At 41.3% G+C, this 15,930-nt stretch overlaps 1 protein-coding gene across 1 annotated transcript; it reads left to right on the top strand.

Annotated features, from left to right (window-relative positions):
• The first annotated feature begins 3,079 nt into the window (after nucleotides 1-3,079).
• Magee2 (melanoma antigen, family E, 2) lies at nucleotides 3,080-5,395 on the top strand. Its single transcript, NM_053206.2, has one exon. It carries the CDS (start codon nucleotides 3,304-3,306, stop codon nucleotides 4,873-4,875), a length of 1,572 nt encoding a protein of 523 aa, NP_444436.1. The 5' UTR covers nucleotides 3,080-3,303; the 3' UTR covers nucleotides 4,876-5,395.
• The last annotated feature ends 10,535 nt before the right edge of the window (nucleotides 5,396-15,930 follow it).

The raw sequence follows: 15,930 nt of genomic DNA, 5'->3' as shown, positions 1-15,930 counted from the left end.
CATCCCTTTGTTGGGTATTTCATCAGAGTAATGAAGAAAGCAATAAATATTGTGTATTTATTTCCTATGACCTAATGCCTTCTGCCCTTGGATAAAGCAGGGTATTGTAAAAGAGATAGGCAGTTCCTGGTATCTAACTGATGCCATTATTAGTTGTCAGATAAATATTGTTGCTCTCCTGTTTGCACGAACAATTTCACAGGTTATCAGCTTCAAATAAGAATATTCTGTTATGAGGGTTGAGCCAGACAGAAACATGATGACTCTATAATCACAACTTAAGAGGAACAAACAAACAAACAAACAAGCATGGAAATGTTTCAGGCACAATGATTAACAAACATCCTTGTACCCTAGCTACAATGTTATATATATATAAAACAAAATCCAGGAATTAGATTTATATATGTGAGGGTTTGCATAATTATATTATTTCTTTGACTAATGGTCCTTTGTAAAATGTGTTATGTATATTATAAATTCATAATCATATAATAGATATGTATCTGCCTTCTTAGAAGTCCATATTCACACAATTATAAACTCCATAGTAGTGAAATTTAGCAGACTACTGTTATAAACAACAGGGATAAAACTGCAATAGAGTGGTGGTAGCTCTTGAGAAAGGATACAAATAAATACATTCTCTATAATTCTAATATTATTATTTAAAGTATATATAGTGAGTATCTGCACATACCAATTTTCAGTATGCTAATTTTTTTAAGGACAAGTGGGAAGGAAAGAATTGGGATAAAGGGCACAAGAACTTTCAAGATGCTGGAAATTATCTTAACTGACATCATGATCACAAGGTATGTTAAATGTGTCATAACCTATCAAGCACATTTGTGATTTATGAACTTTATTATGTGCATATTCTAGTAGTCAAGTGAAACACTTTATTAAAATTATATTGAAGATAATATAGTATGGAAAATATTCATTCTTCAAAAATGTGTAAAACAAAAGTTAACAGAAAGTCTCAAGAGATTTGAGATAAAGAATGTTAGCCCATCTTTTTGCATTTACATTGACATATGTAAATCATAGACATAGCTCCTTTGTTGTTTATTTAGCAATAATTAGATATCTTCATTGGCTTACAGAATACAAAAATAGATGAATGAATAGAAAATGCAGGTCAGTGTGTCCAGGAGATGACTTCATGGAAGAATGTGCTTGGAATAATGAGAAAGATAGAGAACCAGGTACAGATGAACTTGTTAAGGGATTGAATGCCAAGAAGTGGGACTGAGATATCATTTCAGAGTTAAGGTGTTGTTTTTCCTTTTGATGTTGCTTCCCTTTACTAGATGGGAAAAATAAGTCCAACTCCCACTATGAGTGAGGTTTTATTTCTAGCAAGTAGAGAGGATTTAAAACAAACAAACAAACAAACTAAACTTAGTTTTACTTTGAGAAACACCAATCTAAGACAAAGAACACATTACCTTCTGGAGACTGGGAAAACTCGAGTAAAAGATCCTTCCAAACTGACCCAAGTTGTACAGTTGCAGCAGCTAAGAGGGCACTGGTTTTCACAAGACTCTCCTAAGGCATGATCAACAGATCAGCACACAGCACACATTCTGTCTTATAGAACATGAATACACATTTGTGTAGTAAACACAAGTCCCTTTTGCCCAGTTTGGGCAAAATACTTGATCCTGTATCTCCTACTTTTCTATTATAGTAGAGTGTACATTTTAAAAAGAAAGATGTGGAAAATGTCATGGGTGCATGTCAGTGAGTGGCCTCTGAAGGAATTTCAGGGCAGTGGATCACTGAATGTAAAACAGTAACCATTACCATCAAGAATGTGGAAGGACTTCAAATGTGGCTGCAGATGACAATCTGACATATTTTTTCTTCCTTCCTTCCTTTCATTGAATTCCTGGATTACAACTGAGCTTTTAGCCTAACTACTGTGGCAGCACTCCAAGAAAATAGAGCAACCCAACTTTCTTCCTGGCCAGAGTGTTTGGACTATGGGTCAGTCCTCAAATACACATGTACAAACCTACTCTTGTGTGCAGCCCTAAACAGTTCTGACATACAGGGAAAAAGCCAGTCCTTCCTGTTTAGCCACCTCTGTCCTTGTCTCCCACCCATACTCTAGCCGACATGGATAACTGGCAGTTACACACCCTCATACTTTATTCTCATACTTCTGGACCTTTCTTGATGTTACCAAACGCTACAACACCCTTGCAAAGCATGAACTCTTCCCATTCCTCTGATCACTTAGAGCTCAGCTCCTCTGACTCTTTTTCAGCAACTACCTCCAATCCAAGACACTTCAGACAAAACTGACATTCACTACTTCTGTGTTTGTGCTATATGTAAATTGACTTGTGCTGGTTTCCATCAATTTTATCTGAGACGCGTTTATAAAATAGAACTAAGAACTCCTTGAAAGTCAGATGGTGTGATAGAAAAGTGCTTATGTTCTGGGCTCTGATAAAAGGATTCAAGCCGGATCTCTTTCCCTTGTAGCTGCCCGAGTTTTTACAGTCAAACTCACCTCCCTGTGCCAGTTTTCTCATCTTTAAGATGAACACCATTTAGACTAGTTAAGACTCAGTGATTTTAATATGAGAAAAGTGAAACACTAGGTCTGTTACCTAGTAAGGGCTAGATAAAGGGTTGGCGCGCATCACCACTGGTTGAAGGAACCCTAGAATGCATGGTCTGCAAGCTCCATATGGGAAGGAATAATCAATTTGTCCTCACAGCAATCAGTGATGCATCTCACAAATACAAAGCAGTGTGCCTGAAATGGGCATAGTCTCAAGAAATAATCTGTTTAGTTGGCGGAGGCCTTAATGACTCTACAATTATCATAAATACCGCCCCCATCCTCTATTAAGCCTTACCAAGGTGCTTAATACCTCGCAGAAAAACTAGAAAAACGTTCCCTTCCTCTAATTCTTCTACTTCATCTCCGTTGTTCCTTTGTGCGAATTTGATTCCCTAATAAGTTCGAACCCCACAGCAAGCCTGGCCTTTCAGTCAGTAGTGGGAGGGGGCGGGAGAGGAAGCCTGAGCGGGGCGTGGTCACCACATTGCAGAGCTTGAGTGCGCCTGCGTAGGATGCGGCAAAGCTAGGTGCTCTTAGGCTTTCCTTCATTGCTGGCTACTGCTTTTGTAAAAGGATCGCCTGTCTCGCCAGCTCTCACTTTCGAACCGCACAGCTCCTGAGTATCAGGCTTCGGCTCTGAGCTGAGCTGCCAACACACCTCAGATCCTCCCTGCGACGGATCGCTGACCTCCGCGTTCGCGTTCCTGTCTCCTGGAACCATGTCTCTGGTAAGCCAGAATGCGCGCCAAAGCAGCGCAGAGACTACCGCCGATTACAGCAACAGCCAGGGTGAAATGCAGGCTACTAATGCCTCCGGGCCTGCCACCTCCATGCTAGCCCTCGAAGCTCCCCAGGGCCCTGAGATTCCAAACGATCCACAGGGAGCCAGCGCTTCCCAGGCTGTGCGGGACCCGAGTGACATCGAGGTTCTCATCGACGAGCAGTCCCGACGTTTGGGGGCGCTCAGGGTCCACGACCCTCTTGAAGAGAGGTCGGTTGCTTTAGTGAATTTCATGCGCATGAAAAGCCAAAATGAGGGGTCTATCCGACAGTCAGAAATGCTGGAGTTTCTCAAAGAATACTCAGATCAGTTCCCTGAGATACTCAGACGAGCCTCAGCTCATCTGGATCGGGTCTTTGGGTTGAATCTGAGAGTCCTTGATCCTCAGATGGACACTTACAACCTAATCAGCAAACCAGGTCCCCAGACCACTGAACGGCTAGCAGAGACCCTGGACATACCAAAAGCGGGTCTCCTGGCCTTGGTCCTAGGCCATATTCTCTTGAATGGCAACCGGGCAAGAGAGGCCTCCATTTGGGACCTGCTGTTAAAGGTGGATGTGATAGATGGGTCTCAGAGGATCAACAACCAGTTTGGGAACACAAGAAACCTCCTTACTATTGACTTTGTCCATATGCGATTTTTGGAGTACTGGCCAGTATATGGCACTAATCCCCTTGAATTTGAGTTCCTGTGGGGCTCTAGAGCTCACAGTGAAATCACAAAGATGGAAGCCCTGAAGTTTGTAGCAGAGGCCCATGATGAAGAACCCTGGAGCTGGCCAGAAGAATATAACAAAGCTCTGGAAGCTGACAAAGCCAAAGAGAGAAGCCAGGCTGCTGGCTTAGAGTTCTGGTCAGAGGACACTATGAATGATAAAGCAAATGAATTGGTCCAGTTGGCCATTGGTGTCACTGAGGAGTTGCTGCCTATCCATCAGGATGAGCTATTTGCTAATACTGGCAAAGAATTCCAGGATGTGTTCCCAAATATCCTCAGCAGAGCCACTCTAATCCTTGATCTGTTTTATGGGTTCTCTCTGATTGAGGTTGATACCAGTGAGCACATCTACCTCCTTGTCCCCCAACCAGAATCAGAAGAAGAACAAGTAATGCTAGAGAGCCTGGGCAGACCCACCCAAGAATACTTGATGCCAATCCTGGGTTTGATCTTCCTGATGGGCAACCGTGTCAAAGAGGCCAAGATCTGGAACTTACTCCAGAGATTCAGTGTTGATGTAGGGAGGAAACATGCCATCACCTGTAAGCTAATGAGGCAACGCTACCTAGAATGCAGGCCGCTCTCCTACTCGAATCCAGTTGAATACGAGCTGCTCTGGGGTCCTCGGGCTCACCATGAAATCACCAAAATGAAAGCCTTGGAATATATGGCTAGGTTCTATGGAAAACAGCCACAGGACTGGCCAGAGCAATACAGGGAGGCTGTGGAAGATGAGGAGGCCAGGGCCAGGTCTGAGGCAACAGCCATGTTCTTCTTCGGTTCCATCTGACGTTGGACATTTCACTTTAGTTGAGTGACATCTGTTAAAAGGGCATTTGGGAAATGGACACTAGGGTCCTAAATCAAAAGTTGAGAGGGTTGTGGGAAAGAGTACACCTTGTGTTTATTGCATTCCAATTCTAATAGCATTTCTTCCCTTCTAATATCCTCTTTAATTGTCTTCATGATCAGTGTTTATAAGTGAAATTGCTCATTTTCTTTTCCTGTCTTGTTTCAGTATAAGAGTTCAGATAGCTGTATAAAATGTGTTGGTAATATTTACATATTTGAACAACCAGTAAAATAAGCTAAATAACAGTAATAATACACATGTGTGTGCGCGCGAGCACACACACACACACACACACACACACACACACACACACACCCCAAACACAAAGTCATGTGGTTGCTCTCCTTTTGAGTCTATTGTTGTGTTAACAAACTAACAAAAATTAAAGACTGTTACTTCCCTGTATTTAATTTGCGGTTGCACAGTGTAGTAAAAAATAAAAGTATAATGAATTAGATGCCATGCTTATGTGATCATTTATTTAATAAACATTTGTCAGGCACTGTGTGCTCAGAAGAAGGCCACATGCCAGGGCTACGAGGGTAAAGAAGAAGCCTGAGCTGGGGCTCAGAACTTCCCTTTCAAGGAGGAAAGGCATGGCAATGAACCAGTGGGGTGGGGTGGGGCATGCTATCGAAGTCCACAAGTATAACTCCTAACTATGTGATGGGAGGACAGTAGAGAAAGCAATGGCAAAAAAAAGGAAGGTGGGAAAAAATCAGGAGTATGAAGCAGGAGATGGGTGAGGGTATAATCAAGGGAGGTGGTAGGAAGGACAAAGTGGAATGAAAGGCTGGGGACACATTATGCTTTAGTGATATCTCAGGAGTGATACCTGAGACTGAGGAGAGGAACAGATGGAGGAACTGGTGAGTGAATATATAGGCTGTGGGTACAATCCCCATCGGGGTTTTAAAGGTCACCCAGAAAAGACAATGCTGAGGTCAGAAGGGGAATGGGAGAGAGAAATCTGTGGCAGGGGCTAACAAAGGCCCTATGTCCCGAGAGTGGCTCTTAGGAAATAGTAATAGCCTTCTCAAACACACTGGTCTAGGATCATCAGGCAGATTTAGTCCACACCCTATACCCCTTGCTAGCACTCTTTATTTTAACACTCAAGCTGCTAAGGTAAAAATTAGCATTTTAGGTCTCTTCATTCTGATTCTTCTGAAAGTTTATAACCCGACTCACAAACCTTCCCTGGAAAGCCTCCAGGTAACAGTTTCTGAGAGGCATCCCTGGCACAGGGATGGGTATCATGGGGAAAGTATCCTTTGAGGAGGGAAAGACAGTAATGCCTTCTAGTATGGCACGCTGTATGGTGCCTCATCTCCTGGCATCCTCAAGCCTTCTCCCCTTTGCATCCTTTTAATTATCAGAGGTTTGCCTGAAGTTTCACCTCCTAGCAGATGGTAGAGAGTAAGCTGACATTTCTTACATTTTTCTTAGCCCCAGAGAGGTAACAGTATAATTTCCAACTCAGGAATTGGACAATGGGAGGAGAGATTCACCCTTTTGGCCCCCAGGTCTGACCTGCGGCATTGCAGGAACCCAATTAAGAGCAGTCAGCTTGAGAAAAAGTCTGCGCAGGCGCACTCTGCTGTTGCCAGGACGATATCACCCCCGCCGGGTCTCACTTAATCTCCTCTGGGGTAGCATTCCAGGAACTAAATAAGTGGCGGGGTTGGGGTAGAATTTCTGATGATGAGAAAGCTAATACCTGGAGAGCCTGAGCTGATAAAATTCGGGGAAATGGGATGAAGAGGACTTGGGGCAGTGGGGGTAAGGAAGAGTAACCGACTCAGAGACCATGGTTTTACCCACACGATAAACTGCATGAGTCTCTTCAGCTTTCTTAGACCTACAAAGGTTTATGCTTGCAGAGTGGGACTGGGGTAGTGAGAGGAAGCAAGCTGACTAAGGCGCCAAGTGTTTCTTTCTTGTGACTTTCTGAATTGGTGCAGGGTCCTCAGACACGTCTGCTTTTCAGGCATGTCCAAGGGAAAGTTGTGGCATCCGGACAGACCAACAACCATTAACATAAAGCTCCATTTGTTTTAATACTAAATATGTGCCAGGAACTGTACAGGGCTTTTCCCATGCTTAACTCTATAATTGTTCCCTCTGTTCTTAAGGAGCATTTTAATGTTTCCATTTGACACAAAGGTAGACTGAGGCTTAACTAATATTCCCAAAGTCACATAGCCACCAGGGAGATCTAAGCTTCCAGTCTGAGACCTTTAGATCACCTATGACCTGTGTTATGTTGTCACTCAAATTTGCTGACTCTCAAGATACAAGAGAGGCAAGGCTGTGGAGGCAAGACAATTCTCTCCGAAGGAGGAAGGCGGTGGAGAGAGTGAGGCTGAAATTTCTCCAGGCCCATTCTTGTGCTATCACTGGGGCTCCACTGAGCTGCCCTGACTAGAACAAGCGTTTGTGTGTACCCTTCCTGTTTTGTCCTGTCAGTCTTGCTCCGCCTGCTTTCTGTAAGTCTTAGCCTTATCTGCTGCTTTACACCCAGGACAGCCAAAAATCATCATTTCTGGACCTTTAGAAGTATTTAGTGGGATTTTCCCCCCAACTCTGACGGAACAGTAACCTAAAAAAAAAACTTCCCATTTATCCAAATCTGCTCAAAAATACAAAAATAAAAGTGGAATATAGCCCTATGTCACAGATGCCACATGCAACTTTCCAGAAAGGGCAAAAGTAACATTTTCAGGGCAGGTGCCCATGGCAAAGGAAAAGATGTAGTATCTCTGAGGTAACCAGGCATTTCACCCGATTTAGGAACCAAGTTAGAACACCAGTGGGAGAAACACTTAACCGTGGGAAGGAATAGCCAGTAAGCAAGAGTTATAGAGAACACTGCAAGAATTACTCCAATGGGCATCAGCTATCAGGCCTCAAAATCCCAACTCAAGTATCCTTGTCACCCATGTTAAGTTGAAAAACTGGGCCTTGGGAGAAAGCTAAGTCGGTAAAGTGCTTGTTCTGCAGGTATAAGGGCCTGACTTTGACCCTGTAGCACCCATGTGAAAAGCCATGCTGGTAATCTCAGTACTGGGGAGGAGGAAACTCGAGGATCCCTGGCGTTGGCTGGCCAGCCAACCTAGCCTATGATAAGCTCTAGGCTAAGGAGAGGCCCTGGCTCAAAGGACATGGACAGTGTTTCTGAGATTGTCCTCTGGCTTCTGCAAGCATGTGCTCATGCGAAGCTAAACACACATAAATGCATGCATATCACACAAATGGACACTCATGAATAAAAATGGGAAATCTTGTAAATGAATACCACCAGCACACACCTACTATGGGTGTTTTCTCCAAGTTATGAACTTGATGAATTGGTGTTGGTTTGATCATTATCCTATATTCACCTGCCACTTCGAGTCACCTGTGTCCTATGACTGGGATTTTTCCCAAGGAGATAACTTGGTGAGAATATTCATTTTCAGTATTTGAGGCCCAAGGGAATACTCTTTTATTCGATTAAGAAAGCCATTCCTGACATTTGTTCCCAGTTTCCACTCTACCTCTCCTTTCCCCAAGGTCCACCTGTTCCTCTATTTCCCTTTAGAAAGAGCAAGTCCCCCAGAGATATCAACTGAATACAGCATATGAAGTTACAATAAGACTAGGCACAGTCATATCAGGGCTAGGTGAGGCAACCCAGTAGGAGAAAAAGGGTCCCAAGAGCAGGCAAAAGAGTCTGAGACAATGCCCATTTCTACTGCTTAGAGTCCCACAAGAACACAAAGCTATACAGCCATAACATATTTGCTGAGGTCCTAGTGCAGACCCATGCAGGCTTCATATTTGTCTCTGAGAGCTCCTATGAGCCCAAGCAAGGCTTCTTAAACTCTTTCCACTCACGACTGTTTATGGGCCAAGAAATGTTTACATAACCTCAATTATTTAAGCATATCAAATAGGTATATACAAATCAAACATATTGATAATACATAACTTTTTTCTTTAAAATAAGTTCATTGATATACATACAATTTTCCCATTAAAGGCAAAAGTAATTGTGTGTCCTAGTAAGATAGATGTGTTTGTTTATTTTTCTATAAAGAACTTCTAGCTGAGAGCTGGGGATGTAGATCTCCAGGGTGCACACCTAGAACTTATAGAACCCCAGTTTCTATCCATAGCACCATATAAAACAGGTGCTGGTGGTAGTGGTGGTGGTGTGTGCCTGTAGTAGTTCTCGCACTTTGGAGGTAGAGGCAGGAAGATCAGAAGCTTAAGAACATCCTTAGCTAAGTAGGGAATTCAAGGACAGACGTGAGATTCTGTCTCAAAAATAAAAATCACAGCCAAATATTTGATAGTATAGTAGATGGAGCATCTTCAACATTTTTCAAAGCTGATCAATATTTTGATTTAATAGCTAGTCATCAACAGCCAGACTACCACTTCACATAAGTACATAGTACAAAGTGGCAGTGGTATGTTTTAACAGGGCTGGACAGGTGGCTCGGCCACTAAAGTCACTAGTCATGCAAGTATGAGCACCTGAATTCAGAACCTCAGCACCAACATAAATAAAGCCAAGTGTAGTGGCATGAACCTGAAATGTCACCATTGAACTGTTTGAGACAGGAATATCCTGAGGCTTGCTGGCCAAATTAATGTACATCAGGTTTGGTGAGAGAATCTGTCTCAAAAATAATGATGCAGTGGAAAACAATAGAGAAAAATAATTGTCAAACTTTGCCCCTTCCCCTACATGTACACACATACCCACACACATGCATACCAGAACCATGTATATAGACACACAAGAAATATATCTAGGGCCATTTAACAAATTGTTTGGAATTCTGTCTTAATATGAAGCCACATTTTAATTAATGGTTACATTTTTATAAAACTCAACTCAGAAACTCAATTACTGTTTTAAACTCAATCATTCTGTGGCTGGAGAGATGGCTCAGTAGTTAAGACTGCGTGCTGCTCTTGCAGAGGACCAGAGTTCAGTTCCCAGAACTCGTGTCAGGTAACTCCAGCTCCAGGAGATCCAAAGCCTCTTGCTTTTGTGGGTACCTATACTCACATGCATTTATCCAACACACAGATACAGACAAGCATACATACCATTTTTAAATAAAATTAAATACTTAAAAATAAAAATTCTTCTACAATCCAAAATTGTACTGGCTTGATATGTACATACTGAGAAATAATGCAAGAAAATATTAATATTAAAAGTCTTTGTTTACTGTAATAGAACTATTATGTTTCTATAAGAGCAGAAAACTCTGCTCTTCATTCCAAGAGCAATCTCAATCTTTGTTGAAGTTTTTCAGGATACATTCCTAACCATTGCATGTTGTAACAGCATGCACATTGTACACTACACATGTTGTATGTTGAGAACCATATCTGACATCATGTGGTAAAACATGAACAAGTACTGCCAGAAACTCTTCAAATTCATTTTGTTTTTCAATTTTAATCACCAAGGCTGGCCTCAAATTTGCAATGTAGCTGAGAGTGAACCTGAACTTCTGATTCTCCTGCCTACACCTCTGGTGTGATGGTATTACATATGTGTTCCACCATGCCTAATTTATGCAGTGCTGGAGACCCGACCCAGAACTTCTGATATGGCATGCTAAACACTCTATCAACTTAGCTACATCTGTAGCCATGGTGTATTTAACTTTGAATCAGTTTGTGTTGTTATACATTCAGAAATCTTTTACTGTCGCCAAACTTTTAGAAACCCACACATTCAATTACAGGGTCCCATCTCAGAGTTTAAGAATCTGGAATATGGAGTGGCCTATAAGCACCTTTTAGGTTCAGGCATGAACATCCTAGTCTGCTATCTTAGTCACAGGTTCTACTGCTGTGAAGAGACACCATGACCATGGCAACTCTTATAAAGAAAAACATTTAATTGGGGCTGGTTTACAGTTTGGTCCATTGTCATCATGGCAGATACCATGGCAGCATGCAGGCAGACACAGTGCTATAGAAGGAGCCAAGAGTTCTATATCCAGATTGTCAGACAGCAAGGAGAGATGAGAGAAACTGGGTCTGGGTTGAACATCTGAAACCTCAAAGTCTACCCCAGTGACACATTTTCTCCAACAATGCCAGATCTACTCTAACAAGGCCACATCTCCTAATAGTGCCACTCCTTCTGAGGCTATGGTGGTCATTTTTATTCAAACCACCAAAATCTACTCCCTGGTTCCCATAGGCATGTTAGGCTTGTAGCTATATAAAAATGAAAAACTGTATTTAGTCTAACCTCAGAAGTCCCCATCCAGTGTATCACAACCTCAACTCTGTTTAAAAGTACGAAGTTCAAAGTCTCTTCTGAGATTCATAGAAATATTTCAACTCTAATCCCCTGTAAAATCAAAATGAAAAAGCCAGATCACATATTTTCAACATATAATGGCACAGGATATACATTACCATTCCAAAGAGGAAGAAAGGGAGCATAGTGAGGACATACCAGAACGAAGCAAGACTGAAAACCAACTGGGAAAACTCCAAACTCTACATCTCCATGTCCGATGTCAAAACACTCTTCAGATCTCCAACTCCTTTCAGCTTTGTTGACTGCTGCACACTTCTTTCACCTGGGCTGGTTCCATTTTCTGTTAGCATGTTTCTTCATCAGGTATTCCATGGCTTTGACATTTCTAACATCTTGGGGTCTCCAAGGCAATCTAGGTTTGACCTTTATATCTTCACATAATGGCCTCTCTAGACCTCCATGCAGGGACACCTCTGACACATGCCTGGCATCAATGGTTTTCCTTAGTCTTGGAGGGAGATTCCATAACCATTTTCTTATATCCTTGACTCTAAAACTTGATAGAACCATATGACCAAAGTTGCCAAGGTTGGCTCCTTGTTGGGTTGGAACATGGCCCGTCATTCAAATACATTTTCACCAGCTTCCTATTTTTGATGGTTTTCTTTACTCCCTAAACTTAATGGAACTCTCTATACAGACCAGGATGGCCTTGAACTCTGAAGTCTTCCAGCCTCTACCTCCAGTTCTAGGATTAAAGGTGTGTACCACCACACCCAGCTCTAAGGGTGTGGTGGTACACACCTTTATTCAATTACCCACTCCCTTTATTCAATTTAGCTTCAGATTTTTTTCTTTAGTCTACTTATCTACCTGAACACAATGCTTAGGTCTATCACACTTCCCAGTGCCTCTTTTATTCTCAAATTGTACATTTTGTATTTTTTCTTGCTCAATTTGATCCCTTTCGTTATAGATATGCCTAAGACTAGCCACTAATAACCATGCAACACAATCAATACTATGCCATCTGGAAATCTCCTCTGCCAAAGCTGTTAATCCACAATTCTTCCATGCTCCTATTATTATGGCCCATTAAGCCCCACTTAAAGCATTCAAAAGTTTTCTTAATTCAAAGTCTGAAAGTACACATTCTTCCAAACAAAAGCATGGTCAGACCTATCACAGCAATATCCCAGTTCCTGGTACCAACTTCTGCCTTTTTACAGGTAATCAATCTCCAGACTAAATAGAGCATCTTTTTCCACTCACTGAATAATCAGTGATGCCTTAAGGCATTTTCTGCATGCAGGGCTACAGGCTAATTATGAGGGACACTGGAAAAGAAATATAGCAATAAATCAAGCATGTGATGACCAAGTAGACACACATTGGAACAGTTACTACGTCTGGATGTATGTAAACTTGACTATCACTTAGTAGCCATACATCATTGGGTAAGGTTTTCAACATCTCTTTCTATTTGAAGCTATTTTCAGGTGGTGCATACCTTTAATTCTATCACTTGGTAGGCAGAGAGCACATCTTTTTAAAAAAATTTAAAGGAAGAGAGAAAAAGTAAAATAGGATTGCTATTTGTCAACTCTTTGGTAGGTGATTTAAAATAAAAACATCTACTTTTTGATTATTTGAAGCTGTTTTCAAGAAACTGATAGAGACTGGGAATGGTGATGTACACCTTTAATTTTTTTTAAAAAGTACATTGTGTACATATAACTATGGTGGTTATCAATTGGAGGTTATCTGTATCAATAAATTATCCCTTGCAGAAATTAATTCACAAAGTTTTCCCCCCTGGGGTTCATGGACAGCTTATTTAAAGAAACTGTCAATTGTCCAAGAAATCCTTTGCATTTCTGGGATGGTTGCGTCCCTTCTAAGGGTTTATATAGTTAAGTGATTTAGGATGAGTATGGCAGTTAATGTCTGTGATGTCTGCCTCCACTGTCTCTCCTGAGAATGCTCAGTTTGGCATGTGCTGATCAGAATAGAGCTTATGTCCTCTCTGTGCCTACTTCACTTAAGAGATGGAGGTTGCAAAGAAAGGACACAAGGATCACCATTGCATTGGCTATTCTCTTCTATTGAGAGATCTGGTTGTGGGAACAGTTCTGCATCATACTCTGGATTTGGATGGGGAGTACAATGCTAAGGAGGAGAGATTAAGGAGAGGCAGCTTTGACATAGTTATTAACAGCAAACATTTATATAATATTCTCTCACATAAATATGGAAATGGACATTCCCATAGTTCCCAACAGCTAAAAATGCAGAATTCTTGGCATATAAAAAAATCCATTCAAAGTTGTATACTAAAAGACATACTCAAACTCCAACATGGCTTCTAGATAGATAATTTCATGTCCCTAGGATTGACTTCAATCCTTCATTAAAATCACTTCCTGCTAAAGCTCAATGTTACCTGTCACAATTAGGTTTTTTTTTCTCCCAATTTGACACAGGCTCTGTTGTTATCATGGGAAAAGAATCTTGTGCTGGCCAGTTTTATGTCAACTTGACACAAGCTACTGTTACCTGAGAAGAGGAAACCTTGACTGAGAAAACACTTCCACAACATCAGGCTGTGGGCCAGCATGTAGAGCATTTTCTCAATTAGTGATTGATAGGGGAGGGCCCAGCCCATTGTGGGTGAAGCCACCCCTAGGCTGGTAGTCCTGGGTTCTAGAAGAAAGCAAGCTGATCAAACCACAAGGAGCAAACCAGTAAGCAGCACTCCTCCACAGCCTCTGAGTCAGGTCTTGCTTTCCAATTCCTGCCCTGTTTTTCATGTCCTGGCTTCCTTCAGTGATGGACTACACAATAAACACTTTCCTCTCCAACTTATTTTTGGTTATAGTGTTTCATTGCAGCAATAATAACCCTAAAACAAACCCATAATTGGAAAATAAAATAAAATAAAATAAAATAAAATAAACAGCCTCTACCAGATTTTCCTGTAGGAAAGCCTGTGGGGGCATTTTACTGATTAATGGTTGGTGTGGGAGGGCCGCAGGTGGTTCTAGGGTATATAAGAAAGCAAGATGAGAATGCTTAGAGGGAGCAACCCAATAAGCAGCATTCCTCCATGATCTGCCTTGGATTCCTCCAATGATTTGCTATAATCTGTAAGCCAAATAAATTCCTTCTTCCCCAAGTTGCTTTTGGTCATGGTGTTTTATCACAGCAATAGAAAACATAACTAAGACACTGTCAAAAATTTATCAGTCTATTTTCATGTCTTTCAATCTCTAAAGCAGATTTATTTTAAATACCTTTTGTCTACCAGTCTTCTATTATTCTTTATTTTATTTGTAAATTCTGCCATTTGTTGAATTTGCTCTATATCTAATAGGATTTTTATATTTATACACACACATACACACACTTATAGAATTGATGGGCTAATCTTTAGCAGGAGTTGTCATTGAAGGCTCCCACAGTGGGGAGGGTATGGGGGACTTTGGGATAGCACTGGAAATGTAAATGAAGTAAATACCTAATAGAAAGAAAGAAAGAAAGAAAGAAAGAAAGAAAGAAAGAAAGAAAGAAAGAAAGAAAGAGGGAGGGAGGGAGGGAGGGAGGGAGGGAGGGAGGAAGGAAGGAAGGAAGGAAGGAAGGAAGGAAGGAAGGAAGGAAGGAAGGAAGGAAGGAAGGAAGGAAGGAAGCTCCCACAGTGCCTCTGCTGGCAGTCTCTCCCTCTGGGATCAGAATAGGATGGAGTGATGTGTGACCACATGCAGCAGCTCCACTCCAGTTTTTCCAATACAGACACAATGTCCTTCTGAGTTTGGAGGCTCCCTGGAGAGGATAATTCCTGCCACGCTAGCGCCTTCTCCTATACAAAGACCCTTTGGTTGCTTACCTGAATCTCTGCTACCCACTATGACTTCATGTACTTAGCGTTTACTCTCTTTCTAAATGTCAGTTGAGAGCACTGGCTACTTTTCCAGAGGACCTGGGTTCAATTTCCAGCACCCACATAGCATCTCACAGCTGTCTATAACTTTAGTTTCAAGGGATCTGACACCCTCACACAGATATACATACAGGCAAAACCCAATACACATAAAACAAAAATAAAAATAAAAAATAAAATCACTGAAAGAAATAAATGTTTAGTTTCATATCAATGGAATTTGAGAAAAAAAGGAGAAAACAGAGGCTTAGTTCCACATTTTGACTGAGACACATTTCTTTTAACAGATAAAAGTTAAAAACAACCTAAATTTGCAACAATTTTGGTTTTACTTGTTTGTGAAACTTGTAGCCCTACTTCTAGCAAAACAGTATGAAATCATTGGTCAGGATGGCATACAAGAGCATTCAAATGTAAATAATGGTCAATGTATATTGTTTAGACAAGCAATAAGCTGTGGATAAGAATGCAATGTCAGTATTGCTTCATAAAAGTGTAAAGGTAATGCGAATGTATATTATGCAGGTGCTTTGAATAGTGGCTTGGCAGGCAGAATAACAGCCCCTCACAGATAATCCTGGCTTGATTTAAATGGACAAAACTTAAACACCATCTAAACCGTAAGGATCCCAAAAAGGGAATTCTGATGATCAGTCATTAGTAGTAGGAGATAGAACGCCAGAAGGAAGTGGACTTGATACAAGAAAATGGTCACAAACTGAACAATTTGAGATGCACAAAGAAACCAAATAGGCCAATGAGATGGATC

This window comes from Mus musculus, chromosome X, assembly GCF_000001635.26.
Source record: "Mus musculus strain C57BL/6J chromosome X, GRCm38.p6 C57BL/6J".
NCBI classification, from domain to species: domain Eukaryota; kingdom Metazoa; phylum Chordata; class Mammalia; order Rodentia; family Muridae; genus Mus; species Mus musculus.
The sequence above is the reverse complement of the archived record's forward strand: the minus strand, read 5'-3'. Positions and strand labels throughout refer to the sequence as shown.